We start from the raw sequence: 27,498 nt of genomic DNA on the forward strand, positions 1-27,498 counted from the left end.
ATTTACCTGGTATCAATAAGTTTTTAAGTTTTAAAATTATAATAGTAAGACTCTATAGCTTTGATTGGTCATAATAAAATAAAAGTTTCATAATATTATTAAATATTTTTCATTTGATAAACAAAGTTTTAATTACAAGTCATACTTTTTTTAATTCATTGGATCTTTTTATGGGCCGAAATAACACTGCAGGCTACTCAACAGATAGTAGTCTTCTCTTTAACTTACCAAATTGGTGAAAACAATTGTGGTCGAAAGGATTCCACTCACTCCTCACTCACATAAGCGAGAATATCAATTAAACCACCACCTGATTGACAATTACAAACTATACTTTTAAATTGACAAATAAAAAAAAAAAAAAATATATATATATATATATATATATATAATATTTTTAACACATACATGACAACGTGAACATTTGTAATGCACTTATAAGCACAAGTCCTACTAAAAAATAAGTTGAGCAAAGGGACAATTCTTACTGGTGTGGGGTGGGTGATTCAACTGGAATTTTAGTTAAGCTATAGCATAAAAAATAAATAAATAAAAAGTCGCCTTACAGCTTAGTCGGTAAATATTTTAGTCTCTCACATTGTCTAAAAGACAATACACTCAGCTTAGATAGTTGTTTGATGCAATCAGATATGCTCTCGAAATTATTCCCACCTATCAGTAAATATTCCAGTGATGAATCTGAACGGCAAAGACAGCTAGGAAATTCTGATAGGCCACAAGATTCTAGCTCTATGAACCACAATTGTCTCGACAGATTGACAGAAGACGGTAGTCCTTTGATACGAGTACCTCCAAGATCAAGCTCTGTTAGAGATTCCAAATTCCCTATGTTTTCTGGCAATCTCTTTAGATTTACACATCCGCCGAGATAAAAGTACATTAGAGACTTCAGATTGCAAATGCTGTCTGGGAGACTTTCAAGCATTGTAGAATCATTCAAGGACACTAAGGAAAGACGAGAGAGGGACCCAATTGATGAGGGCACCTTTTCTATTCTAGTTCGTTCCAAAACTAGCACCTCTATGTTACACGGGAACTCTGGAAACTCTGCAAGTTTTAAGCATTCAGAGGCCCTAAATTCCTTGAGACTTTTCAAATCAAGGAGGGTTGGTAAAGTGCAAAGACTATTGCAATTCATTAGATGCAATCGAGTAAGCTTGCTCAAATATTTTGGAGAGGGAAACTCAACCAAACTTTCACAGTAATTCAGATCTAAAACCTCAAGTTTACAGGCTCTAGACAAGTCTGAAATTCTTATTAGCTCCTTAGAGTGACTGAGATCGACGAATTTCAAATTTCCCAGTTGCTGCAATGAAAAAGAAGTGTAAGAATAAAATCATATATCTAAGGTTCGCAAAAAGTACCTGCAAAGAAGCATTTTAAATCCTACCTGAACTCCACTGCAAAGTTCTTTTAGTTTGCTTTTATGCATGCGAAGTTCGACCAGATTCTCTACATAAGAACCCAGCGGCAAAGATTTTAAAGGGAATTGATACCAGTGGAGTAACCTTAGCTCTTCTGGCAGAAAACTGAGGCCTTTAGGAAGGTATACTTTGATTTTACTGAGTGAAGCATAGAACTTGAGAAACTTAAGATTATACATTTTCTCAAAGGCTGTAGGTTTTAAATTTAGCTCTTTGGCAGTAGACATGTCCAATGATATGCCTTTAATTGCTTCAGTCCCCTGAAAACAAACAGCCAAAATAAGTGCAAAAAGAAATCCAAAAGGTCATTAGCATTGAAGTTTTTTCTTAAAAAGTAGTAACGTTTTTATAAAGCTGAAAATATATAACAATAATATTACTCAAATATAGTGATTCTTGCCTCAGCTCTTGTGAACAGGTAATATATATCCTTGGGATCCCACAGCCACCCACGCTTTCCAAACTGTTTTTCCTCGCGAACAATATCCTCGCCGATTTGCTGTAGCAAGTCATGCATATGTAACTGATTCACTGTGATGGTGATGAGAGATCTATCAAGGAGACGACTTATTCCAAATTTTGAACCAGGGACATCCAATAGACTTTCAACGCGATGTTTATCTCCTCCTTTAAACATGCATGCAATAGCAAGAAAGATTTCCTTTTCATTCTCACGTAGTCCATCATAACTTATTCTCAATATATGCTTGATTTTTCCATCAGATACACCTTTTAATTGTTCCAATTCATCTACCCATACTTCTTCACTCTTGCCATACAAATTGGAACCTAAAACTTTGAGAGCCAACGGAATGCCCTGAGCATGATGAATTGCCATATTGGACAACTCAAAATATCCTGTTCTTGGAAATTGTTGCTTGAAGGAATGCTTGCAAAACAGGCAGAGAGCTTCACTTTTATTTAATTTCTCAACTTCATATATTGAGGCACCACAGTTCTTAAAGCAATTGTCTATCTCTGCTTGTCATAATTATTCTACTCCCTTGACCATAATCAGCATGCTTTCTGATTAAAAGTTCTACTTGCTGCACTAAATCATCTACATCATCAAGAACTATGAGAACTTTTTTTCTTGAGAGCCTACGTCTATTGAAAAGAGACAATGTACTATGATTACTTGAATTTTCTGCCTCTGATAGATCAGAAAGAATTTCCTTTTCTACATCACACAATGTGCATTTTTCTAATCTTTCCTTAACATTTGCAACAAAACATCGGCTTGTAAATTGAACAGAAATTCTATCAAACACTTGTCTAGCAATGGTTGTTTTGCCGATACCGCCCATCCCCCAAATTCCTACAACTCGTACATCTGGCGACCCAAGGCATAACAATGACTCAACAATCTTGACTCGTGAATCAATTCCAACTAACCCATCGTCATAAGCATCACTCGGATACACAATATTTAGTTTCTTCAAAGTATAGCTGACAATTTCCTCAATTAACTTGGAGTCAGACCTGGTTATATACATGGAAGATACGACCAATGACCCACTAAAAATATAAAAAAATAGGTAACCAAATTTATAAAGAATACTAACTAGGTTTACAGCTAAAATAAAATTCAGGAATTATATAAACATAAAATAATAGAACAAGGACAATTGCACTTACTTAATGTTTTGTGAAACCAATCCTGACATTTCTGAAATTTCTCTAAGAGCTTGGCACCAACTATCAACCTTGTGCAAATACCCCGGTTCTTCTCTATGCTGAGCTATGAATCCCCAAATTTCCCTGTCAGCTTTTGAACATGGCTTGGATCTACTCGGTAAAAAACTGGTAAGACCATCTGCTCCATTGTTTTGTTGCACTCATCTTCACAAGCTCATCCAAACACCAGGGAGAATATGCATAATTTTCCGAGAAAATGACCACTGAGATATATGATTTATCAATTATTGCCAAGAGGGATGAAGAGATGTCTTCACCCCTGTCAAGTTTTTCATCCACAAAAGCAACTATTTCATTTTGACTCAAAGCTTTATGGAGGTGACTGAGAAATACATCCCGGACATCTTCACCTCTAAAATTAACGAACACATCGTACTGCTTCTCCAGTTTCTTCAGTGGGGAAGTGGAAGAAGAAGCCATAATATATTACTCAAAAAAAAAAAAATTACGAGAGAGAGAGTTTACAGATATATAGTTGGAGATAAGACTCCAAGATTTCCACTGCAATTACTCCGAAGGAAGGAGATCACACATTTAAAAGCATAAGACAGAAAACGCGTGTAGGAAAGTTGGGTAATTGTTTATTGTTCTGATCTACTTTAATGACCAAAAGTCAAAATCATACAAGAAAATAAGAATCTTTCCTCTCTTTTTGAAAAAATAAATAAGCTAATTTAAATATGAATTTTCATGGTATAAATATATTAGAAAGTATTATAAAATATTTACAATCGGAGCTATTATTTTATAATCCGACGACTTTAAACTAAAAATATTTTTTACAAATTATTATAGAATTAGTTGAAGACTCATGGTTTATAGGATTGGTTGTTTTATGTTGTAAATTATATTTTATAAATTGCATTTCGTACATTATTAAAAGATATATTTCCTTTTGCATTATTAAATTATCATATTATAAAAATGATAATACCATTATTTATTTCAAATAATTATAAAATTTGACTAATATGTCTCGATAATTCTAGATAGATAATTTAAACAATTTAAACCGTATATTGTTATAGATAATTCTATAGATCGACAAATATTATTTATAAATTTTATTATTACAAAGCATAAAAAATAAATTAAATAAATAAAATTTAAATATTAATATATAATAATTATAAATAAAAAATATTTTATTTAATTTAATATAAAGACTTAAATAGATTAAAAATAGAAAAGTTTATACAAAAGAAAGTCTTAACTATTTATATATGTATATTTTATTTAAAAAAAACTTAATTTGAAATTTTAAAATTTTTGAAGGCCTAATTAATTTTTAAGTTTTAATTATATATATATAATAAAATTTAAAAAATCAATCTCCAGTTAAATAGTAAAAAATAAAGAGAATTTATTAATAATTTCTTAAAGAAAATAAAAAAATAGTATTCTTTTACTTATGAATACTAAATAATAAACAAATAATTATACGAGAGTGAAATACTTTGAATTTTTATTTTCGAAACTTTCAAATTTTTATTAAATTAAAAATCAAAAATTTTGGCCGTGTGGGCTGCAATTGGAATGTGGTTTCAATTTGAGCCCAACATTTTCGAATTAGGCCCAAGCCCAAAAACTGATTATCTGGAATGTTCGATCGGAGAACCACTAAATATCTTGATGAAATAAAATGGAACACTAATTATTAATCGATTATAAATGTATGTATATGTATGTAACTATTATATAAATTAATTATTCTAAAATCAAATATCATTACTATTACTATTTTTATTATTATCGAGTAAATGGAGGAAATATTTTCTAACCTAACTAAATAATTAAAATAAATCAAACCGAACCTGGGAATCAAAGCGATTTTTCGAAAACCACCACGAATAATTGGAAAACCGAGCAAAAAACTCGAAAAGCAAACGAAATGAGGTCAAATCACTAAATCGGACCGAACCGGTTCGAATCGAACCGGAATGGCCTAATTCCTTTCCTTTCCTTTCCTTTTTTTTTTTCTTCTTTCCTTCTTCTTCTTCATTTTCCTCTCGCGCACGACAGCCTCTCCTCTTCCTCTCCTTCGCGTTTTCGACCACCGTTCAGCAAGATGAAGATGGCGATCGATTCCTCTGGCGATGCTGGACACGGTTCCAACTTCCCCTCGCTCCGATCGGACCTCCAGCGGCGCGAATCGAGGCCATCTGCTCCAACAGTCACGCTCTTCGATCTCCGGCGACTTCTCGCCATTTTCGACGGGCTCAAGGTGAACCGAAGGTCTCGATCGACTCCTCTGCCCCATGTGAACATTTCCCCTCCATCAATTTGTGATTTTGCTTGAGTTTAGATGAACCACCATGGACGGCGGCTTGAAGGTGGCTGTGGAGGTCGATCCGGCCAAACGAGCCACTGGCTCAATAAATTGATAGCAGATTTGGATTCCTCACGAAAATTGGAGTCGGGTGGTGGTGACCTTGCAATTTTCTAGGCGGTTTAATTTTGCCGGCCACCGTGTACGGCGGATATGGCGGCATTCCGGCGAGGACTTCAAGAGGCAGAATGATCTCCTCTTCTCGCGGATCACGAAAATCAAATCCGATTTTTGATCGTTACATTGTAAGGCCTAGTTGCTTATTTTTGGTATAAATTTCAAAACTTGAATTAATTAATTAATTGAATATAAGGTTAATTGAATTAGTAAAAATTGGAGAATTATGAATTTAGATACAGATAATTGAAGTATATGAACATCGATTATAGAATCAGACTTCTAGATAGTTAAAGGATAATAAAGATTTTCACCGAAAATAGAAATGCTTAAATTCAAATTAATACGTAAATATCATTAATTGTGGGTAATTAATAATTATAATACTACGGTGGTATAAGAACCAGTCTAGTTAATTACGCTACTCTCATTTTAATATTGCTAATATTATTAATATCATCATTATTATGGAACATTAATTTACTAACGGCACTTATCTGAAAGATATGAACACATGAATAAATAAACAAGAGTAACGAATTTCTATATAGTTTACTAAATTAAATACCGACTAAGATTATTGTCGTTATGAATATTATATGATCAATCGTATTATCATTATTAATATTATTATTATTATTAATCATATTAATATTTTGATTAGTATTATCATAAAATATTATTTACCGAATAACTAGACGTTTTACTTAAAGAATAAATTAAAAGAAATAAATCAAATAAAGATACACTATAGATATACAGTTTAGTTTGATAAGTTAGTGAACCAACGGGTAACGAAAACAAATAAATGAATGTAAACTGCATTTCCCAAATTAGAATTCTTATGTAGAATTTTCTTATTATATAGATGCTTATAAAGTTTCGGAATGTGAAGACAATGGCTGGAAGCGCACAATAAGAAAGGCAGTCCTTTTAAGGACAACAAAAACTGTGAGTAGTGTTAGATAATTCGCATCATCCGCCTGCATTCATGCATTCACGGCTAAATGTTATCATGCATTATTTTGCTTAATTGCCATATTGTGCTGCATTATTGTTCTGATTAAGAATTGCTTGATTACTTGTGCTGTGTATGTATATACTGTGCTTTGTTTGTGTGGAATTGGGATGAAGTGGGTCACCATGGGTTTGTGAGGACAGTCGGTAAAGTATGGATCCTGATTATGATGAAATTATGAAATTGGACCGTCGGCCGGATAAATGGGAGATCGGCGCCCCCATGTGCACCTGATGATATGATATGGATGATATGGAAAAGAAAAGGGAGAATGTAAAAAGAATGAGAGGACTGGTCATGTGAGGATTAGACCGGTCGGCCAGATATGGGGGATTGGCTCCCTGGGTGCACATGTTTGAGAGGATGGGCCGTGTAAGAGGATGACTCGTCGGGGGTTTAGGTGACGCCACTGACTAATTTCCACGTAATGTGATTATATGAAGGTGATAATGATTGTGATTGCTGTTGTATTGCTATTTGTGTGACAAACTGCATGATCATATAACTAAACGAGTGACCAGACTAAAATATTTTAGCATTTGTGTAACTGTATGGGGTGAGAGGATTATCTAACCCTACTTATTAAGTTTGGCGCTCACCCCTGCCTACTATTTTTTTTCAGGTAATAGAAAGAAAGGAAAGCTCTATGGAGTTGAAACAGTTATTATAGAAGACTGTTAATGATAGAAATAACGATGTAAATGTAAAGGTAGAGTTCCGCAATTGTATTCCAGTTGGGTTGTAAATAAATAATAAAAATCCATATTAAATATCTGAACCGTATTTTGGATACATATGTGAAATAAGTTAATGGGCCTGAATCCATAATTATGAATAGAATGTGAGATTTAAAAGTTAGGCTTACTACGGGCTTCGGGGGCCTTAAGCCTATTCAGGCTCTAGTGCCGGTTCAGCCCACGGAAATGGGTCGTGACAGAGAGTCATAAACAAATAATTATATTATTACAAAATAATGGTAACCAGAGATATTATTTTGTTATCTAACAACTTTACAAAAAATAATAGTTTTACAAAATATTAAAAAATAATAAATAGTTATCTTTTATAAAATATTAAGAAATATGACATAATATTGATGAAAATATTATTATTTTGTAATAATTATTTTAAAAATAATTATCTTTTACAGAATAATTTAAATTATTATAAATTATTATGCGTTTAAAAATTTAATTGTCTTAATTCTCATTCAACGCGTTATAGAAAATGTCATTCCCAAAACGCAATTAGGGTAGACTTAGTAATAATTTAATATTAAATGTGTACAAACAAAATAACCCAAATTTCCACTTCTCTTTTCCTCCCTCGGCTACTTTCCACCGTTCAAACATCAGCTTGCCCATCTTCTTTTGTACGCAAAGATTTACTCATTACTCGTTGACTGCGCCCTTATTATTGTAGCGATAATTTTAGCACAGTACCTTGACTAAATCTACCGGCGGTTGAGGTGAAATTTCCTTGTGAATCTCGGTTAATTGAATCTCAGTTCAAGAATTATACGTGCCCCATAACAACAATAAAATATGGTGAAAGGACAGATAGTAATATTCTGTTAGTGGGCGATACGATGATGTAACGTGTTGATGATGTCATGATTATTAAATTTCAGGGCAATTTTATGTTAGCAACTAGTTATATGGTAAAAAGTCCATTAATTATCACCGAATCAGCTGCCATGTCATAAAAATTGAATCCCACTAGTTTGTCACGTCAACTGGAGACACATAATTGTAATATTTTATAAATTTAGACATTCAATCATTGTTGTTCTTCGTTGAGACATCAAAATAGAAAAGACATAGAAAGTTCAGACACTAATAATATAATTATCCTTTGAAAAATTAATACTAGTGGAGTAATCTTAGCTCACGGGAAAGAAAATGAACGCCTTGAGGAAGGAATAATTGATTTCACTGCAGAATGAAGCAGAGAACTTGAGGAACTTAAGATAATACATCCTCTAAAGGTAATTTAATAATATATTAGTTGAAAAAATAAAGGTAATTTAATTTTAATTAGTTATTAATTTGTCTATTTAAATATAAATTTTTTAGTATAATATATTTAAATATAAAACTTTATATGCAATTATGTTGTAGCAAAATATGATTAAAGTTTTTTATTTTAAATAATATATCATTTTATATACTATTTATTTTTAAATATGATAAGATTATAATAAATATATGATAATAATATAATTAAGTATACCAAATGAGACCAAGGATTACACAAGTACTATTTACAATTGACATTGATTATATTATTTTATTACTAAAATTTCTTATTACGTTTGATTAGTGTAAATAAATAAACAATATTTTTTACAATAAATATATTTTATTAAGGGTAAGTTGATAACATATTATTTTATATACTATAAATATATTAAATTAAAAATATATTGAGAATACTAATTAAGAATCCTACTGCAGAAAAACTTTGTTCTATATATATATAGGTATACATGTTTAGTTTAAATTGCTTTTGGTATCAAGAATTTGTTTATTTTTGTTATCAATAATTTTTGGTTTTGCTATCAAGAATATTTTCTTATTGGCTTAATAATTATTTTATATATAACTGTATATGCTACATAATTATATTTTTTTAATACTTTTGTGGGAGATAACAATGATATGAAAGACTAAACTGATATTCAACATGACGATACTTGCAAAAATAATGAAGTATTAGAATGTTAGTCACAAAAATGGATTATTAAGAAAATAATATTAGTTGATTTTAAGATAAATATTATATTTTTATTATCTATTTATTTTTATATTTTATTTTAGAAAATATTTATTACATTCTCTAACATTCAAACTCTGAATTCAAGAAAATAAATAGTTGAATAAAAATTATATATCAAGTTAGCTAATGGATTTAATTATTTACAATATTGAATGTTCAAAATATTAATAAAACAAATGGCTAAGAATAAGGTAAAATATTCATAATATCAATTAATGATTTCATTATAATATATCAGTTTAGATACACTTAGGTTTCATATTGACACGCTTTAGTTATTGCTAACAATAGTTTCAGCTCGAATTTCACCAAATCTCATAAATTATATATTAAATTAAGAAAAATATTATAAGAACTATGAATTTGATTGTTAATTTTACATTTAATTAACTATTTGGCCAAAATTAACCTTAAACCATAATTCCAAGAACCCTAGCTATGACTAGACTCAAATTGTTCCATGAAACTTAAAATTAATTGAGGAAAATGGTGAATTAACAAGAGGTTTATAGATATATAAAAGTTAAAATATAAGTGAGAACAACGAGTAACATACAATAAAAAAATATGAATGAGAACAACGAGTAACATATAATAAAAAGATATGTATGCGTAAACGTAAAAATTATCAAGACAAGCAGTTATTAAATCAAACAAATTTACTATAAAAAATTAAAAAAAATTAATAATAAATTATGATAATTAAAATTAGATTTTAAAAAATAATAGTATTATATAATATAAAAAAGTAAAAAACTAATTTTCAATTAAAAACAATAAGCACATGTTGAAAAAAAACTACTATTATATATATAATGTATAATATTAAATATGATAATATATACATAAAGTGGTAATATTCCATATTATATGGTAATACAATATAATATGATAATGCTATTTGATGATACTAAATAAGGTATATATTAAATATAATAAAAATATAATATTTTTAAGAATTTTAATGTTATTGGTTAAAAAATAAAATTAATTTAATTTTGAGTGGTTATGTTATACTAAATAATATACATATTAAATATGGTAAGTACATAATATGTTTAATTATCAATTTTAATAAATTTTTAATTTGGTTATAATTATTTTCTACAAATAACTTATTTTACAAAAAAATAAATATAATTTATTAGTTTATGAAGGAATTTACTATAAGATTTATTGTTTGAATATAAAATAGAAAATAAAACTCACCAGAAATATATACATATAATGTAAAAATTATGACATAACATATTATATTAGTAAACCATGTAATATATTGAAAGAATTTTTTTCTAAATAAAATAACTATAAAATTAATTATATGTTCAGCAAAAAATTAAAAAAATTATAAATGATGTTCTACAATAAAAATTGATATATTAAATTTTATAATAACTAATCATGATTTCTCACATTTAGTAATATAAATAGTTCATGGTATTACATTATATATTAAAAATTAAGTTAATTAAAATTAAATTGTTATATCAAAATTTAAATTGATTGATAAGTAATTTTATTTTCATTAAATTTGGTTGTCAAATTATATCAATGTTTTATTATTATAAATATATAATTTCCTTAACAAGTTATTTAATTATTGAAATTTTATATTAATTTTATATAAAAACTTCCTTTTTGCTTTTGCCAATCACCAATGGCAAGCCCAAGTAGTTTGAGTAACACGATGCTTTACTAACACCAAGTTAATTACAAATAGTCTCATGCATACCTCAATCTGTATTAGCACTAAAATGAACCTTAGATTTACTAAAATTCACCTGTTGTCTTGAGGCCTGTTAATAGAGAGACAAACAATGTTTAATAATGAAAGCTTTCGACACTTGTGCCTGCAAAAAATAATACGCATCATCCGCAAATAATAGATGTGCAATAAAAGGTGCTCCTCGAGACACACTACAACCATGTAATTAACCGCTTACTTCAAACTTTGTCATTAAAACGGAAAGTGCTTCGGCATAGATAATAAACAGATATGGTGATATGAGATTACCCTGGTGGAATCCCCTTTTCGGAATAATAGGCTCATACATCTTACCATTATGTATCACTGAGTACACTGCAGCGGTAACCATTCTCAAAACATTTTCAACCCATGGCACACAAAAACCCAACATCAACAATAATTGCTTTAAAAAAAGTCATTCGGCTATATCGTAGGCTTTAGACATATGTATTTTTGGAGCAACAAAACCTTGCTTACCTTATGTTTTTCTTTTCTAAAAGTGCATCACCTCATCTGCCACCATTATGCTATCATAAATATAGCACCCAAGTATAAAAACACTTTGCCTTTTTGAAATAACACTGACTAAACAATGTTTCATTCAGTTACCCATGACTTTACTTACAATCTTATCAACAACATTACATAATAAAATGATTCTCGAATCAGAAACATATATAGACATCCTGTGTAAGATTTGAGATGAGAGAAAAAAAAAAATATTAAAGCGTGAGAAGTATAGAGAAGATGAATGAGAGGAAATTTTTGAGAGGCATTCACCATGCTAACACAATATTAATTATTAATTTCTTCAGTCCGGCATGCAACCTCGGTTGTTAGGTGCACTTTGATGGAAACTGATTAGAAGAGAGTTTAATGTTAAAAAATAGAAATTGAGATTATTTTAAGTGACAAATTTAAAATGAGGTAGCATAAAGTGGTACTTTATAACGTATGTACATATAATAATTTTTATAATTTTATTTCAACCAAAATTGAAAAGGAAAAACAATTCTCTTTCTCTGCAACTACGAAATAGATGTCTTAAACAAGATCCGTGTAATATATTTACGAGGGAGTTGGCATTTTTAGGTTTTGGTGTGAGCCAATAGAATGGCCTCCACGTTGCAGTCCCTCCGCTTTCTAGCTCCTGCCTCCGCCGGTCCCGGTGGCGGCAGCTTTGATGCTCTCAATCGCATACTTGCAGACCTCTGCACTCGTGGCAACCCCAAGGTATTGCCAATTTTTACCGTCTCTTCTTCTTCTTCGTTTTCTTTCTTTTTATTTTGCGGGGAAATGAAGTGAGAGGGAGACGGAAGGGTGAGAATTGTGCTTCTGTTTGCATTTTGGTTGCGAATTGCGGATTAGTGATGGAGTTAGTTTGGAGTGGAATAAACAAGTGAAGTTAATTTTGGAGTTAGACTTGGTTCCCGGAGGTTAGTGTAAAATATTGTTGAGCTTCTCTGTTTGACAGTCGAGAAAGTGGTGGAAAAAAGTGACAGTGAAAATCAAAATAGTTCTATATCTCTTTCTCAATTAAGGATAAACTAGCTTGAAATGAGCTTGTAGTTGTGTTTTGTTGAGTTTATGAGTACTGGTTTTAGGATTTTATGCTACTTTACTTGAAAATACAATGCAAGAAAGAGAAGTGGACAGATGTTTCAGCTTTTCGTTTTGTTGCTTTCTGTTGAATTAATTGTGTAATTTATGTTGGCGCTTTATATTAGCTTCTTGAGAACTTGCTATCTGCCTGATTCAAAGTATGTTATTTATTTTTATTGTTTATGTATGGTATTTAATTTCTGGGCTTTGGTGGATAAATGTTGTGCTATATACAGGAAGGCACATCAATGGCCTTAAGAAAACATTTGGAGGAGGAAGCCCGTGATCTTAGTGGAGAAGCTTTTTCCCGTTTCATGGATCAGTTATATGAAAAGATTTCAAGTCAGCTAGAAAGTAACGAAGTTGCTGAGAATTTGGGAGCCTTAAGAGCCATTGACGAGTTGATAGATGTGGCACTTGGCGAGAATGCCTCTAAAGTCTCTAAATTTTCTATTTATATGCGGAATGTGTTTGAAGTAAAACGAGATCGTGATGTGTTGACCCTTGCTAGTAGGGTTCTTGGCCATTTGGCTAGGGCTGGAGGGGCAATGACTGCAGATGAAGCGGAATTTCAGGTTCATTCTAGCTTTATTTAATTGTTAGTATTTCTCTTGCTTTGCATCACCTTACATTTCTTTTTTGTCATAGGTGAAAATGGCACTAGACTGGCTTCGCAATGATAGAGCAGAATATCGTCTTTTTGCTGCAGTCTCAATCTTGAAAGTATAGTACTATTTTCCCTCACAAATTATTGGAAAAAACATTTCTTTTTTTTTTTTTCCTTGTTACTAGTGTTTAGTTGGAAGACTAAATTGTTTAGTTCGGAAACTCAGTTTGTCTTTAGTCAACATTTTCTTTCGATTTTCAGTAATATCTTCATGGTCGAGACATATACTCTGCATTTTGACCATGGCAGGAAATGGCAGAAAATGCTTCCACAGTATTCAATGTTCATGTACCTGAATTTGTCGCCGCTATCTGGGTTGCATTGAGGCATCCAACACTGGAGGTTAGAGAGCGAGCTGTTGAGGCATTGCGTGCTTGCCTTCGAGTTATTGAAAAGCGTGAGACACGTTGGCCTGTGCAATGGTTAGTACAGTTATGAAATATTTCAATTTGTGAAAGTAAATATATTTGGCATCAAGAAGTTCTACTTGGGCGATTGCTTGACCTGTCCTAATTCACCTGGCCACTCATTTGGGAAAAAAAAAAAAAAGCGCAAAAATAAGAGAGCTCCGGAAGCTATTTGAGATGTTTGAAGGATGCAATTGGTAGAAGAGAAGAACTCTCATAGTTTTCCTGTTTAACCAATTTACACTCATTGCACTTTGCATTTGGCAGCTGAAAAGTTGAGAAGTTATCCAGGAGAGGTTCATTTAGGAGCAGGATAATGAATTTAAATAACATTTGGTCAAAATAGACGTGTTTGCTTTTTCACTGTTGAAAGCTGAGTTAGGGATCAAGACTCAAGAGTCTTATGGTTGGGAAGATTCTTTTTTGACATTTTCCATAGGTTTGTCTATGTCCTATATAGATCCCATATGCTTTGGCTGGTAAATTTGATGCATTGATGATGGAGGTTAAACTGGGAAGAGGTAGATCTAGAACCATATGGAAGGAAGTTGTCTCAAAAGATTTATTATTTCTTGACGTTAATGGGACTTGGATATGAATAGAATGGAATAGAAACAAAGGAATCATATAGCCGACTCCAACTAGTTTGGGATTAAGGTTTAGTTGTTGTAAAGATGAGGAATATTTGGACCTATAAGGACACCAAATTTCCAATTTATAGTGAATACAAGATATCACACAACAAAAGGTAAATTCTGGTGGTTATTAGTGATGAATAGTCTCTAGAATTAGTCAGTGGATTGGCGTTATAGCTTTTATGTTCTCCGGGTTGTTGCTCTGGTACCAAATGTTGCTGAGGTTAATCTAGTAATGATCATTGATCTTGAAAGAGAGGTCTAATAAAAAAAAATATGGAGAATAATTGGCCATGAGGCCCATGACAAGATAACTCAAAGTTAAGAAATGAAGGTTGTGGATTTTTGGTTCAAGCGATAAAAGAAGCCTGTGTCTGAAATTCTTGACCAATTGGAAAAGATTCTTGACAGACTTTGTGCTAGTTGTTTGTTACTTTCTTTTGATTATACCACCAAAAATTGATAAGAAGCTCTTTATCTGCCCCTCTGAATGGGGGGAAAACAGAGGGGTATGAGGAAAGCTCAGAAAAAAATCCTCATTTAGTTGAATGACATATTTGTTGAAGGTCTATATTAGTATATTCCGATAAGAAAATTGTCCTCCTTGGATTTGATGGGCTTCTCTGCTGGTCCTTTATGTAAGAAAAAAGTGTTTCCTAATGGGTTTGGTGACCTTGGTGCTGCATGCTTGTGGATTTTACTTCCAGGCTTCATGTTCTGAGATGCATTATCTTGTGACAAGAGTAAAATCTAGTATATGCTTTTCTTTCGAAAGAAATTTATGCTCTATTGAGTAATAAATGCTGTTTGGTTTTGCTTTTGAACAGGTACTATCGTATGTTCGAGGCCACACAGGATGGGTTGGGTAAAAATGCCCCTGTTCACAGTATACATGGCTCTTTACTTGCAGTTGGAGAGCTTTTGAGGTAAGTTAATATGCCTCATTTCTTTTTCTGAAACAGTTTTTGACCTTTTGCTTATGGACTAATTTAATTTTTGGTATAAGAACATTTGTGTTGAGAAATTTATTCCAGTTTTTGAAAATGTTGTTGAGAGTTGGGAATTGGTCCTAGTCATTTAGGGGCTGGGAAATTGAGAGGCATTTGGGAACAATAACCACTATTGGTCTTTATGAGTTCTTAGACAGATTGTTCAGGGTCTTGTTAATCATGGCTTCAAGAATAAACAAAATCATTTGGAGGCCTATTAGGCCACAGTTCACCTTTTATATTTTAAATAAAAGGTTACCACTTAATTAGTTACTCTCAGATAATCATAATTTATTTATATGTTAACTTCACAGTATTGACAAGTGTACATTTAATAAGTATAGGTTAGTTCACTTATAACCTGGAGTTCATGGGTTCAAGCCACATAAACAGCTTTCCTGTGAAAAGAATGGGGAAGGTTGTATGCATCAACCCTCCTCAGATCCCACAAATTTGGGATACTTCATGCACTGGCTCTCGCTTTTTTATATATGTTAAGTAATAAAATTGAGTCATTTTGCATATTTTTTTAATTGTATCCCTAGCCATCACAGTCTAATATGCTTCGATACTGGGACACTGTGATAACAATTTTTAGAATCTTGGTGGTACCTTTTTAATGGCGGGGAGTTTAAGGACCTTATTTTGAAAACTTACATTAATGTTGTTATGCATCAAGGATTAAAGTTATATGATGTTGATGTTATTAATTTGAAGCAAGCGGACCCCTTCTTGTGGCTCCTGGGTTTGTTTGTAATTGTAAGGCTTATAGTTCATCGGTTCTTTTTTCATTTTTGTTTTGTTAGATGTTTGGGCCTTAGGGATCAGAGCGTTGATGACATGATGGTTTATGATCTAAATAGGTCTAGGAAGAAACCTCTCTCCTCCCTGCCCCCCCTCCTCTCTCTCTCTCTCTCTCCTTCCTTGTCTCAGATGTCTTCTATGTATGTGAATTATGCTTGGTAGGTGGGTGCTTGAGTGGAGTTCAATCTGATTTGGCATTTGTGAGAAACCTATGGAGTCTGAGAGTTACTTGTAGTGTTAAGAGATTTGGTAGTTGCCTAAGGAAGTATGCTTTTGAGGAATTCTACCATTTGATGCTCAATTTACTTGGTTAATTTCCAATGAGCTTCATTTTCTCCAACTATAAATGGATTTTTTTTTTGTTTTAGTGATTTGGAGGATGCTTTGGAGTTATTATTTTGACTTGTGTTTGATAAATTCTTATCACATGAGACGGGCTCATACTTCTCTGGTTTGAGAATGTGGTTTTTTTCATCTTATTTTTGACAGACTGATGGAGGAATGGTGGGAATGATGCTGAATGAAAGGTTGATAAGACTTTATGCTTGTGAAATTTAGATTTCTAAAAGTAATTTCGGAATTGAAATGTTAATATTATTGAGGACATCCAAAATCTAAATCAAGAAGTATGGATATCCTTCAGCAAATTGATTAGTTGAATATATTGGAGTAAATAGGATGTAACCAGAAGCTGTTGATTTTCTTTTTTAGGATTTTCAACAGTGTGTTATATAACAGCTAATAGATGGCGCCAAGCATATTCTGTTGCTCTTTTAAGGGGATATTGCCTCCTGGTTGGAGTCTGACAGTGTCCATAAATTCCATTAAATATATATGCTATATTTACATGGTATCAATAATTTTGTTAGGTTTTAAAATTATAATAGTAAGATTCTATAGCTTTGATTGGTCATAATAAAATAAAAGTTTCAGAATATTATTAAATACTTTTCATTTCATAAACAAAGTTTTATTTACAAGCCATACTTTTTTTAATTCATTGGAGGTCTTTATGGACCGAAATAACACTACGGGCTACCCAACAGAAGGTGGTCTTCCCCTTAATTTACCAAATTGGTGAAAACAATTATTTCGCATTATTTGTAATGCACTTACGAATACAAGTCCTACTAAAATAAAAATTATTTAATTATTTTGTTTCCAAATTAAAAGGACAATTACATTAACCTTCTCGTGAAATTTTAAATTCCACCATATTCTCAACATTTATCATTGCTAGCGTTTAAACATAAATTGCAAAATGAAGCACAAACATTTAATCGAGTATAAATATAATTAGAAGAAATGGATTTCTACAATCAGTTTCAATTGATTTAAAATTAAAATTTAATCGAGTTAAATATTCCTTCATCCTCTCATTAAGATGGTAAAATTTATTTTCATGTCCACAATTCAATATAGTGTCAATAGCATAAGGGTCTAAACTTAGTTGAATATATTGGAGGAAATAGGATGTAACCAGAAGCTGTTGATTTTCTTTTTTTAGGATTTTCAACAGTGTGTTGTTTTTTTATTTTTAAATTTTTTCCTGGTTGAAATTTAAACTAGATAAAAATGTTATACTATGTTGCACAGAAACTGAAACGTGGAAGCGTGGAAACGCGGAAATGGACACGGGGAAATGGTATTTTTAAAAATATAGAAAACGGAAACGTGGGGGAAATGTGTAAATATGAAAAGTATAGGGTTTTATTTATAAAACACAAAAAAATAAATTATTATAAACCATTAAATATATTCAATAACAAGTCAAGTCCAATCAATATTTAATGGTATCCAAAAGAATTACAAGTTTCGTACTCATAAAAAATACATGATTTATGAATCTGAATTTTTTTATGTATTTATTTTAATTAAGAAATGAGCTTTTGAGTTTATGGAAACATATTTCGAGAGCGGAAACGCGTTTCCAAGTTATTCAATTTACAGAAATGGCCTCGAAACGCGTTTTCAAGTTATTCAATTTACAGAAATGGCCCCGAAACGTTTGCGTGCAGGAAACATTTCTGAAACATAGATGTTTTACGTAGTATTTTTGTTGATTGCCCTGTCTAGGGTGTTCCTTCCTTTTCTTCCTTTTTTTTGTTGCCTCTTGCTACTAATTGAAACTACTTTTCACTGAATCAATTCCTCTCTTTCGTCAATTGCTGGGTTGAGATCTTAAGGCCCAAACACATGCACTAACTAGTCCTTTAAGGGGATAGTGCCCTTCCCCCTTGTTGTAGTCTGACAGTGTACATGAATTCCATTAAATATATATATGCGATATTCACATGGTATCAATAATTTTGTTAAGTTTTAAAATTATAATAGTAAGATTCTATAGCTTTGATTGGTCATAATAAAATAAAAGTTTCAGAATATTATTAAATACTTTTCATTTCATAAACAAAGTTTTATTTACAAGCCATATTTTTTTTAATTCATTAGAGGTCTTTATGGACCGAAATAACACTACGGGCTACCCAACAGAAGGTGGTCTTCCCCTTAATTTATCAAATTGGTGAAAATAATTATTTCGCATTATTTGTAATGCACTTACGAGTACAAGTCCTACTAAAATAAAAATTATTTAATTATTTTGTTTCCAAATTAAAAGGACAATTACATTAACCTTCTCGTGAAATTTTAAATTCCACCATGTTCTCAACATTTATCATTGCTAGCGTTTAAACATAAATTGCAAAATGACGCACAAACATTTAATCGAGTATAAATATAATTAGAAGAAATGGATTTCTACAATCAGTTTCAATTGATTTAAAATTAAAATTTAATCGAGTTAAATATTCCTTCATCCTCTCATTAAGATGGTAAAATTTATTTTCATGTCCACAATTCAATGTAGTGTCAATAGCATAAGGGTCTAAATTAAAAAATATATATATATTAATTTCAAGTGTCATTTTATATATATATATATATATATATATATATATATATATATATTTTGGTTTAACTTAATTTCTTATTTCTCATGGTATCCCTATTAAATGAATATTAATTATTTAAAGAATTGATAAAAAGATAATTTTGTTAACTACAATTGTTCTTTTTTTTTTTTTTTCTCCACCAATTAGTTTTGAAGACACTCCTAGTCTTAATCAGGGTCCAACCACCTCACGCATCAGCCAATGAGAACTCCAATAAGTTGGTTTCCCTCTGGTGGGCAACCCTTAGTCTTAGTCGCCCATTATCATTCCTTTAGGATAGTGTAGAAATGATTATTTATTACCATTATTGCTCTTAAATTTAAAAATTTTAAGTAAATTGGATATTTACAATCCCATTCACCGATGAAGCTGAGTCCATGTCATCTCAATTGGGCCCCCATTCCAAGTTTAGGAAAACCCTAAAATTTGGCTAATGCTACCAAAAAAAACAAAAGCTTTATGCACTCTGCATAAAGGATAATAATGATTGACATTGTATTGGGTATTTTAAACCACTTATCTTAATACTGTTCTTGGTTTGACTTGGAGATATCCAATAGTTATATTTCAATATTTTGATGATGCCTTTGATTAAAAAGATAATCTCTTGTGTTATGCTTTTATTTTATTATAACCAAAAATCCTAAACCACAAGACCTAAATTGGCATATACCTAATCCCAAAGGGATCATTTGCTATTTTGATGACCTTATGGGCATTCCAAATTCAACATTTCTTTAATTTCCCCGAATACAATCAAGGAACTTATTCCATCCTAGGATTCAAAATGAAGAGGGGTGATATTATCCTCCTCTTTCCTTTTTTTTTTTTTTTTTTTCCCATTCAAATTATGCTTTTCTGATTCTGTTAATAAATCACTCAATCTAAAAATCTAAACTTGAAAACCAAAATTTCAAAATTATGCATATTCATTTGGAAGGCTATTAGAGAACTAACCATTATTTAAAAAAAGAAAATTACTATTCCAATAGTTATGAAGGGAAATTAAATTAATTAGTCTATTTAAATTATAACATTATCTTCATTTCGGCTTCTTTTGGCAAACAAAAATTAAAACCAATGATTATTACTTGGATTCGGCCTAGGCAAGATTGCTATAAACTGAATATTGATGCGTCTTTCAACAAATTTTCAGCATCCGGGGGTGCTATCCTCCGAAACAGCCATGGTAATTTTGTTGTTGCCGCTTGTTTCCCGATTGATGCCAGGACAGCTTATGATGCCGAGCTTAAAGCTTTGATTTGGGGGCTTTCTTGGAGTATTGATAAAGGTTTTTATCCCATCCAGGTGGAAATGGATTGCCTGGAACTAGTTACACATGTTAATCGGACACAGTGGATTAGAGCAGGTCCTTCGGTCTTGCAGCGTGTTGCTAATTTGTTGCATCTTCACTCTTCTTCCATTCATCACATATGTCGTGAAGGAAATCAAGCTGCACATCTTTTGGCCACTCATCGTAGACTTCACTATACTTCTCTTTCTTTTACCTCTTTTAATTCTTTGCCTCCTTTGATTAAAGGAATTGTACTTTTAGAGGCTATAGGGACTCAATATTTGAGATAGAAATAAAATAAAAAATATCTTTTGCAAAAAAAAAAAAAAAAACATTATCTTCTACCTTAATATCTTTAAAAGGAAAAGAATATTATCGCTAATCATATGTGCCTTGATAGATCTTCTAACATTCTTTAAATGATATAATTAGTAATAAGTTTTAAGTGTATGTGTTTTCTCTTATAGTGTAGATGAAAATATTATTTATACCCATTTGGTTTTTATTGAAAAAATAAAGGAAAAAAAAAAACCTTATTCCTGTCTAGGATACTTAAATATGAATACTTTGAGAAAGGAAGAGAAAGGAAAAGGGTTTCTTTGATATATATGGAAGTAACTTTGGAAAATATAGTAACGAAGTCTAATGTCTTGAAGTTAACAAGAATTTGGCATATATTATAACAACATTAAGGTTGTTAAAATCAACAAGACCATGTGTTTGCAAAGTACCTTTCCCTTTGAGACTGCGAAATTTTGATTATCAAACATGAAAATTGTCTTTGTGGGGCCCACATTAAGTAGATGAACACCAACCCTGATACTTTTATAAAAATAAGTGTAACAAAAGAAAGAATTACTTGGCACTAACTACTCTTTTAAGGGGATATTGCCCTTCCTCCTGGTTGTAGTCTGACAGTGTACATGTATTCCATTAAATATATATATATGCTGTATTTACATGGTATCAATAATTTTGTTAAGTTTTAAAATTATAATAGTATGATTCTATAGCTTTGATTGGTCATAATAAAATAAAATTTTCATAATATTATTAAATATTTTTCATTTCATAAACAAAGTTTTATTTACAAGCCATACTTTTTTTAATTCATTGAAAGTTTTTATGTACCGAAATAACACTCAGATGGAGTTTCTCTGCAAAATACTTGGGCTGGCCGGCTCCCCCTAATTCCACCGCTGACTACAACATCCTCAACCTCTTCATCTTTCTCTTTTCTTCATCCTCAACCTCGTCCTCCTCACCTACCGCATTACTAAAGCTAAGGTGAGGATGGACGCCACACTTAACAATCGGATGGACGCCATACTTAACAATCGCGTTGTAATTGCGACGAAATTCCTCATCTAGAGCGTAGAATTCAAAGACTGTCTTCCTGTTATCTAAAGGGACCTTAATTCTCTCACTCCAAAAGACCACATGTTCTGAATGAAGGACCAAACAATTGCTTGACCGTTGACCAAAAAATTCATAACGCCGAGGTATAAACTCCTTAACCTGGAAATAATCTAGTTCTTTCACAGTCTCGTTCGTGAAAATATCGACTGTGTAAACAACACTTAATACACCATGCCAAACAGAGTCCAAAAACTTTGGATCTATAACAACGCAGAGACCAAATTGCACCCTCTCGTGTTGTTTGGATGATGAAGACAAAGTCACAGAATATCCACAGTTATTTTGATACATCATCCTTTGTGGCAGCTCATTCCCAGGGTAAAAAATCTTCTGTACCAAGAAAATCGCAGTTATTTTGATAAAACCTACAGAGAACAGAAATTAATGGTATATATCTATATATATATATATATATATATAGCAGATGAAGAGGGAGAAAGGCATACCTTTCTATTCGCCAGAGGTGCGGCTAGTAAATGATCCACAAATTCATTACACTTACCCAAATCCAAATTGAAGCAATTAGCAAATGCAAATGTAACAATGTTGTCTAGTTGGAATAAGCTGGATGCTGATTTCAGACTAGTGCAATTATCTCCGTATATTTCATATAATTTCGAGAGAGATGGAAGCTCACTTGGTAAATATTTTAGTCTCTTACATTGTCTAAAACTCAAATAACGCAGCTTAGATAGTTGTTTGATGCAATCAGGTATGCTCTCGAAATTATTCCCACCTATAACTAACTCTTCCAGTGATGAATCTGAACGGCAAAGACAGCTAGGAAATTCTGATAGGCCACAAGATTCTAGCCTTATTTTCCTCAATTGTCTCAACAGATTGACAGAAGACGGTAGTCCCTTGATACGAGTACCTTCAAGACCAAGCTCTGTTAGAGATTCCAAATTCCCTAGGTTTCTGGCAATCTCTTTAGATTTACACATCCGCCGAGATAAAAGAACATTAGAGACTTCAGATTGCAAATGCTGTCTGGGAGACTTTCAAGCATTGTAGAATCATTCGAGTTCAGTACGGAAAGACGAGAGGGAGACCCAATTGATGAGGGCACCTTTTCTATTCTAGTTCGTTGCAAATGTAGCTCCTCTACGTTACACGGGAACTCTGGAAACTCTGCAAGTTTTAAGCATTCAAAGGCCCTAAATTTCAGGAGACTTTTCAAATCATGGAGGCTTGGTAAAGTGCAAAGACTATTGCAATTCGTTAGATGCAATCGAGTAAGCTTGCTCCAATATTTTGGATAGGGAAACTCAACCAAACTTTCACAGTAACTCAGATCTAAAAACTCAAGTTTTGCGGCTTTAGACAAGTCTGAAATTCTTATTAGCTCCTTAGAGTTACTGAGATCGACGAATTTCAAATTTTCCAGTTGCTGCAATGAAAAAGAAGTGTAAGAATAAAATCATATATCTAAGGTTCGCAAAAAGTACCTGCAAAGAAGCATTCTAAATCCTACCTGAACTCCACTGCAAAGTTCTTTTAGTTTGCTTGCACGCATGCGAAGTTCGACCAGATTCTCTACATGAGAACCCAGCGGCAAAGATTTTAAAGGGAATTGATACCAGTGGAGTAACCTTAGCTCTTCTGGCAGAAAACTGAGGCCTTTAGGAAGGTATACTTTGATTTTACTGAGTGAAGCATGGAACTTGAGAAACTTAAGATTATACATTTTCTCAAAGGCTGTAGGTTTTAAATTTAGCTCTCTGGCAGTAGACATGTCCAATGATATGCCTTTAATTGCTTCAGTCCCCTGAAAACAAACAGCCAAAATAAGTGCAAAAAGAAATCCAAAAGGTCATTAGAATTGAAGTTTTTTCTTAAAAAGTAGTAACGTTTTTATAAAGCTCAAAATATATAACAATAATATTACTCAAATATATTGATTCTTGCCTCAGCTCTTGTGAACAGGTAATATATATCCTTGGGATCCCACAGCCACCCACGCTTTCCAAACTGTTTTTCCTCGCGAACAATATCCTTGCCCATTTGCTGTAGCAAGTCATGCATATGTAACTCATTCATTGTGATGGTGATGAGAGATCTATCAACGAGACGACTTATTCCAGATTTTGAACCAGGGACATCCAATAGACTTTCAACGCGATGTTTATCTCCTCCTTTAAACATGCATGCAATAGCAAGAAAGATTTCCTTTTCATTCTCACGTAGTCCATCATAACTTATTCTCAATATATGCTTGATTTTTTCATCAGATACACATTTTAATAGTTCCAATTCATCTACCCATACTTCTTCGCTCTTGCCATACAAATTGGAACCTAAAACTTTGAGAGCCAACGGAATGCCCTGAGCATGATCAATGGCCATATTGGACAACTCAAAATATCCTGTTCTTGGAAATTGTTGCTTGAAGGCATGCTTGCAAAACAGGCAGAAAGCTTCACTTGTATTTAATTTCTCAACTTCATATATTGTCGCACCAAAGTTCTTAAGCAATTGTCTATCTCTGCTTGTCATAATTATTCTACTCCCTTGACCATAATCAGCATGCTTTCTGATTAAAAGTTCTTCTCGCTGCACTAAATCCACCACATCATCAAGAACTATGAGAACTTTTTTTCTTGAGCGCCTACGTCTATCGAAAAGAGACAATGTACAGTGATTACTTGAATTTTCTGCCCCTAATAGATCAGAAAGAATTTCCTTTTCTACATCAAACAATGTGCATTTTTCTAATCTTTCCTTAACATTTGCAACAAAATATCGGCTTGTAAAATGAACAGAAATTCTATCAAACGCTTGTCTAGCAATGGTTGTTTTGCCGATACCGCCCATCCCCCAAATTCCTACAACTCGTACATCTGGCGACCCAAGGCATAACAATGACTCAACAATCTTGACTCGTGAATCAATTCCAACTAACCCATCATCATAAGCATCATTTGGATACACAATATTTAGTTTCTTCAAAGTATAGCCGACAATTTCCTCAATTAACTTGGAGTCAGACCTGGTTATATACATGGAAGATACGAACAATGACCCACTAAAAATATAAAAAAATAGGTAACCAAATTTATAAAGAATACTAACTAGGTTTACAGCTAAAAAAAAATTCAGGAATCATATAAACATAAAATAATAGAACAAGGACAATTGTACTTAATGTTTTGTGAAACCAATCCTGACATTTCTGAAATTTCTCTAAGAGCTTGGCACCAACTATCAACCTTGTGCAAATACTCCGGTTCTTCTCTATGCTTAGCTATGGCATCCCCAAATTTCCCTGTCAGATTTTGAACATGGCTTGGATCTACTCGGTAAAAAAATGGTAAGACCATCTGCTCCATTGTTTTGTTGCACTCAAGTATCTTCACTGATGGGAGCGGGTATAAAGCGGAAACAACCCTTAATGAAACCATATGAGGTAAACTAAAAATATTATCGAACAAATCAATAAACTGATCTCTTGAAGCGCAGAATCGCTCACCGGTCTTCTTTCCAGAGATCTTGGAGTCACCCACGATCTTCTGCAGTAATCCCTAATTATCTCTCTTTTGGAACTCTCTGAGTGGCAGAGAATAGAATAACGTGCGTCTCTCTATTCTTAGGGTTTTCCAATCTTATATTAAAAAAAAACCTCTCTTCGATAGGAAGATATTTTTTTAATATAAAATAAATTAAATAAAAAATTATTTAATTAAAATAATTATCAATTATTTTAAAACTAAATAATTTATCTATTATTTAATACACCTTTAACTTTCCAAATAATTAGGGCACTACAGGGACCGCAGGAATAAAATAAATCAGGCTACTAATTGTAATAAGAACCTATGTAGACCAACATATTCTTATTATAATTAATCATGAATTATTCCACTAAAAACTCATGACTGAACTCCTTATTTATTTTACAATTCCACAACATAATAAAATAATGTTCCCCACGTTAAGATTACAGATGCTGTCATTTAAATAACTTACTGACAATTTATTTAAATCACAATATAACTTTAAGATTGTCGCTCAACTTATTTCATGTGTCGGATTCAATATCCACCTGTAGGGTTTGCACTATGAAACCTTATAAGCTTACTTAAAGTGCATCATCAATCTCTAAACCGAGACATGGATTCTATCATTAATTAATATTTCACAAACACAAAATATCTTTGCCCAATTCACCGAGAATATTATTCCAATAATGAAACTCACCCTTTAATGAATCAAAGCACAAGACAATCAATGTTTGCTCATATTAAAATAAATCAAGATTAAGAACAATAAACATTATTTCTAATGTCCTAGAGAATATGTTTAACAGTCAGTACTAAACATCCATTCTCTACTTGGTCCAATTAAATACATACAAAATGTACTAATCACAATTATTGTTCATATGCTAATAACATTTATTTAATGCAAATTTCCAATTAAATACAAAGAAATAATTGTCAATAGAAAATCATTCATAGCTATACTATTACATATGCATGGTTAATACTATATCTCTATCAATCTCCCACTTAGACTTATAACCATGCATCTATAATTTTAACTCTCATTCCTTCTACATGACTGTCAAAAGTCTTTGCTGGTAAGCTTTTTGTAAAAGGATCTGCCAGGTTGTTTTCCGATGCAATCTTTGTCACTACCACATCTCCCCTTTGAACTATGTCTCGTATCAAATGATACTTCCTCTCAATGTGTTTTGCCCTTTTATGGCTCCGTGGCTCCTTCGAGTTTGCAACTGCCCCACTATTATCACAATAAAGTGTAATAGGCAATTGCACTGAAGAAACTACGCCTAGATCCATAAGGAAGTTCCTAAGCCATACAGCTTCCTTTGCAGCTTCAGAAGCTGCCACATATTCAGCTTCCATGGTGGAGTCAGCAACACAAGTTTGCTTAATACTCCTCCAACTTATGGCTCCACCTCCCAAGACAAAAACATTACCAGAGGTTGACTTCCGAGAGTCCTTATCAGTCTGAAAATCCGAATCTGTATACCCAATGGGTACAAGATCGTCAGATTGATAAACTAACATATAATCCCTAGTCCTTTTCAAGTACTTGATTATATGCTTGACTGCAGTCCAGTGTTCTCGCCCAGGATTAGATTGAAATCTGCTAACCATGCCAACAGCAAAACAGATATCAGGTCTGGTACACAACATTGCATACATAAAGCTTCCAACTGCAGAAGCATATGGAACTGCCTTCATGTTCTCTATCTCCTCAGGTGTCTTAGGACATTGGTCCTTAGATAGAGTGATTCCATGTCTGAAGGGAAGAAAACCCTTCTTGGAATCCTGCATGCTGAAACGAGCAAGAATGGTATCAATATAAAGTGCTTGAGATAAGCCAATCATCCTTTTCTTGCGATCTTGCATAAGCTTAATCCCAAGAATATGAGCAGCCTCTCCCAAATCCTTCATATCAAAACGTTGGGATAGCCAATCTTTGACAGAATTCAACATACCTACACAATTCCCTATAAGCAGAATATCATCCACATATAGTACCAGAAAAACAACCTTACTACCATTCCATTTCTTGTACACACAAGACTCATCATGACACTGATCAAAGCCAAAACTTTTAATCGCCTGG

At 32.4% G+C, this 27,498-nt stretch overlaps 3 protein-coding genes and 1 pseudogene across 11 annotated transcripts in view; 1 reads left to right on the forward strand and 3 right to left on the reverse strand.

Annotated features, from left to right (window-relative positions):
• The window catches only part of LOC105650836 (disease resistance-like protein DSC1), a 49,337-nt gene that overhangs the window by 988 nt on the left and 20,851 nt on the right, over positions 1–27,498 (reverse strand). The gene's annotated exons all lie outside the window — the stretch shown is intronic.
• On the reverse strand, positions 412–3,696 carry LOC105635654 (disease resistance-like protein DSC1; annotated as a pseudogene). Its single transcript, XR_005177018.2, has 4 exons — positions 3,084–3,696; positions 1,846–2,927; positions 1,412–1,705; positions 412–1,327 (listed from the first exon to the last, which is right to left on the reverse strand). The product of XR_005177018.2 is annotated as a disease resistance-like protein DSC1 (transcript).
• On the forward strand, positions 12,120–20,789 carry LOC119369345 (serine/threonine-protein kinase TOR). Of its 7 annotated transcripts, none has more exons than XM_089722598.1 (6): positions 12,120–12,365; positions 12,971–13,309; positions 13,383–13,457; positions 13,651–13,823; positions 15,271–15,369; positions 20,420–20,789. In XM_089722598.1, the coding sequence occupies exons 1-6, from the start codon at positions 12,246–12,248 to the stop codon at positions 20,772–20,774; spliced, it is 1,161 nt and encodes a 386-aa protein (XP_089578724.1). In that variant the 5' UTR covers positions 12,120–12,245; the 3' UTR covers positions 20,775–20,789. The 7 variants fall into 7 exon arrangements, with proteins under 7 accessions (XP_089578724.1, XP_089578728.1, XP_089578725.1 ...); XM_089722602.1 differs by having other exon boundaries at positions 12,125–12,365; positions 20,499–20,651; XM_089722599.1 differs by lacking the exon at positions 20,420–20,789 and adding an exon at positions 20,347–20,398 and having other exon boundaries at positions 12,125–12,365.
• On the reverse strand, positions 21,511–25,245 carry LOC149495404 (disease resistance protein RPP2B-like). Of its 2 annotated transcripts, none has more exons than XM_089722597.1 (5): positions 25,045–25,245; positions 23,812–24,892; positions 23,378–23,671; positions 22,350–23,293; positions 21,511–22,230 (listed from the first exon to the last, which is right to left on the reverse strand). In XM_089722597.1, the coding sequence occupies exons 1-4, from the start codon at positions 25,230–25,232 to the stop codon at positions 22,814–22,816; spliced, it is 2,043 nt and encodes a 680-aa protein (XP_089578723.1). In that variant the 5' UTR covers positions 25,233–25,245; the 3' UTR covers positions 21,511–22,230; positions 22,350–22,813. The 2 variants fall into 2 exon arrangements, with proteins under 2 accessions (XP_089578723.1, XP_089578722.1); XM_089722596.1 differs by having other exon boundaries at positions 21,511–22,233.

The sequence above is a fragment of the Jatropha curcas genome, chromosome 6 (assembly GCF_041381405.1).
Source record: "Jatropha curcas cultivar XTBG-Jc1 chromosome 6, XTBG_Jcur_1.0, whole genome shotgun sequence".
Lineage (NCBI taxonomy): Eukaryota > Viridiplantae > Streptophyta > Magnoliopsida > Malpighiales > Euphorbiaceae > Jatropha > Jatropha curcas.

Bases quoted from the DNA above. Each gene is read 5' to 3' on its own strand.
- LOC119369345 (XM_089722598.1), top strand. From the start codon at position 12,246: ATGGCCTCCACGTTGCAGTCCCTCCGCTTTCTAGCTCCTGCCTCCGCC. The intron at 12,366-12,970 runs GTATTGCCAATT...TGCTATATACAG, and splicing joins GCACTCGTGGCAACCCCAAG to GAAGGCACATCAATGGCCTT. The intron at 15,370-20,419 runs GTAAGTTAATAT...GATTGATGCCAG, and splicing joins GCAGTTGGAGAGCTTTTGAG to GACAGCTTATGATGCCGAGC.
- LOC149495404 (XM_089722597.1), bottom strand. From the start codon at position 25,232: ATGGAGCAGATGGTCTTACCATTTTTTTACCGAGTAGATCCAAGCCAT. The intron at 23,672-23,811 runs GCAAGAATCAAT...GTTTGTTTTCAG, and splicing joins ACCTGTTCACAAGAGCTGAG to GGGACTGAAGCAATTAAAGG. The intron at 23,294-23,377 runs GTAGGATTTAGA...TTTTCATTGCAG, and splicing joins AACTTTGCAGTGGAGTTCAG to CAACTGGAAAATTTGAAATT.